This window comes from Seriola lalandi, unplaced genomic scaffold, assembly GCF_002814215.2.
Source record: "Seriola lalandi dorsalis isolate HSWRI2012SDOR001 ecotype SW California unplaced genomic scaffold, Sedor1 jcf7180002054140, whole genome shotgun sequence".
NCBI classification, from domain to species: Eukaryota; Metazoa; Chordata; class Actinopteri; order Carangiformes; family Carangidae; genus Seriola; species Seriola lalandi.
This window is the reverse complement of record NW_019524693.1, coordinates 13,571-16,901: the sequence shown is the minus strand read 5'-3', so window position 1 is coordinate 16,901 and position 3,331 is coordinate 13,571. Positions and strand designations below refer to the sequence as shown.

The 3,331-nt window shown below is 41.7% G+C and overlaps 1 protein-coding gene across 1 annotated transcript in view; it reads left to right on the top strand.

The window, feature by feature from the left end:
• The first annotated feature begins 606 nt into the window (after window positions 1-606).
• LOC111653051 (glutamate decarboxylase 1) overlaps window positions 607-3,331 on the top strand; it is a 12,739-nt gene continuing 10,014 nt past the window's right edge. Inside the window, exons 1-2 of the mRNA XM_023403505.2 lie at window positions 607-1,091; window positions 1,922-2,110. Of these exons, the coding sequence (XP_023259273.1) occupies window positions 2,035-2,110 (76 nt within the window). The 5' untranslated portion in view covers window positions 607-1,091; window positions 1,922-2,034. The remainder of the gene's footprint in view (window positions 1,092-1,921; window positions 2,111-3,331) is intronic.

The following is a 3,331-nucleotide window of genomic DNA, read 5'->3' as shown; positions in this document are numbered from 1 at the left end:
CAGAGTCTAACAAATCTACTGCAACCTAAGAGAGGGTGATCTTTGCTTGTGATTGGCTGTCTCTTGTGCATGTCCACGCATGTCCCTGTGTTCATGTATGATGGTGACATGTTCCAGATTAATGGGTCGGTTTATAATTAGTTTCATGAAGTATTTCTGGAATGGCCCATTTGTGCTCTGCTCCTGCAGGAGTCATTCTTGGTTTCTCACTGCCACCTTGTGGATCTCGGTTTTTCGCCCTCTCACTGTGTCGCAAGCTACATTTTTGAGCATGTCACACCAATCTCCCGCAGAGAAAGTGTAAAAATAAGATGTTTGTGACAGGTGAATATTCTGGATTTAATAACAAGATAACGTTGAGATTATCTGCGAGCGTTTGTTATTGATCTGTATAATGACAAGATGACAAAATCATTCACGTGATTGGACTGGGGAGAAATAAATAAATAAAAACAATTAAAGGAGTATTTAGGCTCATGATTGCACCCCTTCACTGTTCTCCTCTTGTTTTTTTCCACAAGAACAAAACCGGTCCCCACCACCACCACCACCACCCCCTCCCCTCTTCGATCCCAATCCCTCCTCACGTAATGTGTTGCTCATATCATCAAACTTCAAGTCCACGTTCGTGACCAGGATTCAAACCAGAGCTATATAGATCCCGGAGACAATCATCACTTCCAAAAAAAAAAAGAAAAAAGTCACACTTCAGGGGCCGAAAGCGGCGCCGTTCAGTGTCAAACCTGCTGACAGCCTGCAGACGGGTCTGCTCCACAAATATGCAGCACCGGTGGAGGTAGGCTTCTGTTTCCCGTGACTCATTCGTGCGCAATGACAATAAACAGACAAGGCTTGCTCTAAATGTCAGCAAATCATACCCACTTCAACAAAAGCAAGGTCACCTTGATTTGGATCTAGTGGAGAACTGAAGCTCGGGTCTGTTTTTTCTTCTTCATCTTCTTCTTCTGCTTGGAGTGTACCAAAAAAGCGCAGCCTCTCCTCCAGGACTTAATTTGGTGGTAAATTCACTTTGTTCGGTTTTTTTTTTCCGCCTTGGACTGCACCTGTTCACCTGGATACACACAATCACGGTAAGTGGCTTTATTCATTTCTAACAAGTGAAAACTGAATGAACTCTCTTTATTGTCATTGGAGAAGCTCTAACAGGTGTTTTATACGGTTTACTCCCCGTAAAATAAGGTCAGTGCCATAATTGACCTGTAGTTTGTCTGTGGATTCAAATGTATATAGACACTGTTGATGCTGTTTACTCTCATGTCTCGTGTTTGTAGAGAGGGATGTGCGTCCTCTTTGTGACTTTAACCCGCATCACTGTCAACAATGCAACATTCACCTTGAACTGATATTTGTCTGGCAAGTTTGTAAAGCTAAAGCGAGGATACTGGTGATCATTTAGGCCAAATTAATCTGCTCTTTGTGATTTTTTTTGTTTTTTTTTTAATTTTGCATGTGGCCTTACCACCACATATTCAATATGTGTGCCAATTCTGAGGATCTGATAGGCTACCTTTTTTTTTTTTTAGAGCCCTAGCTACAACAATTAGGCATGTGCCATTTATTATGAGGATGACAAACATGAAGCTCCCTGGTGGCTGTTAACCATCATCCATCCAGAGCAGGATCAAGATATGATGGTGAAATAATGGGCTCCTGTCAGCGGCTATTAAATGGTTAAATTAGGTGCACTGGGGATTTTCTTTCCCTTTTCCCAGTGAATAGTTGAGACTGAACTTGTCATCCACTACTTATTATTTTTATTTTCGTACCCTGTGCCGACCAACTGAATCTCAACTTGTGAGACAGATTGTGCCCTTGTCGTCTACAGGTCTGTGTCGCCAAGTTGAGCATCTCTTTCTTTGAAATACTGCACATTCCTATGGGGTTTCTTTCTCTCTAACAGTGAGCCTCACTTTTCATCTTGGATAGTAAAAAAGATTTGGGGGTGAATAAAGAAAAAAAGAAAAGTGACCAGGCTTTTTGAGGTGAGGACTTTGGCACAGGGTCTCGGGAGCGATGGCGGCGTCTGCACCCTCCTCCTCTGGCGGCGAACCGGATCCCAACTCGACAAATTTACGACCACCGGGCTCAAGTAGGTCCATCACAGATAAAATGCTGTTTCACGTGTGCTATTTACTTTGTGGACGATGCCATTAATCATTTTCATCGAGGAAGAAAGAGAGAGAGAGAGAGAGAGAGAGAGAGAGAGAGAGAGAGAGAGAGAAAAAATCCGCTGCCATTTGAGAAAGCTTCCTTCGCCACAAATCACCGCTGCATTTCATTCCCCATACGGACCTCCGGGCGTCTGCGTGACAGACGAATGCTGCTGTCAAAACTGATGTGCTCTACTAACATTACACTGAGGGCAATTAGCCTGGAAAACAAGCTCGAGGCTGCACCACCATCTTACCAGAAATGCTAAAAGAAAAAAGAATATTTATTAACCTAACAAAAGTTACAAATGATTGTTATTATTATTAATGTTGTTGTTATTATTATTACTGTTATTGTTATTTTTACTAGGGATGGTGTGTTAATGCATTCATATTTTTTTCTTCCTCTTTTTTTTTCTTCTTTTTTTTCATTGTTTTGGCTAAATGTGCTCTGGCAGAATAAAGTGCCTGCATGGAAAAATGAAAATTGCCCCTCAAGTGCCTGTTAATTCACCCATACATTAAATTGCCCCTAATGGCACACTTAAGCATTGTAGCCTTCAAGAAGGGGCACTGTGGAGACCACGGTCCTTTCATTGTCAGCTGGTAGCAAAAACAAGCCTGATTCTCCCAGTGAATAGAGAGTCTGAATTCATGTTACAGGTGTAGATGTGCTCCTGACACATGAGGTGCGGTTATCAGACAATTTGAGCTTTTAGAAATGAAGAACTCCTGCATTTATATTTCTACAGAGTGTAAACATGAATATTTCTTCTCACCAATATTTTATTTTAACAGTGGAATGGCTTTACGTTGTGAATCAACGTGTGTCTGATGAAAAGCAGTGATTATAGTTATGTTGGGCCCATGCAGAAATAAAAAGGTTTGCCTATATTAGCCTTCCAGCTGCAGCTCTGCAAATGGAGCCTACAATCTGCTCTGAATGATTTGCCCGCGCATCTGTTCTTTTCTTCCCATTTTCTGTTTTTTTTTAGTTTTCTCCTTGTTGCCCATCTAATTTCCTCTTGCCTGGAAAAAAAAAAAAAAATCATTGTGAGGACTGAGTTAAAGTGCATCCAATGAACTGAGCAGGGCAATGATTTATCTAATGATCCAAAGCAAGGGTTAAATTGGGATGTGGGAATGGAACTGCCCCCCCC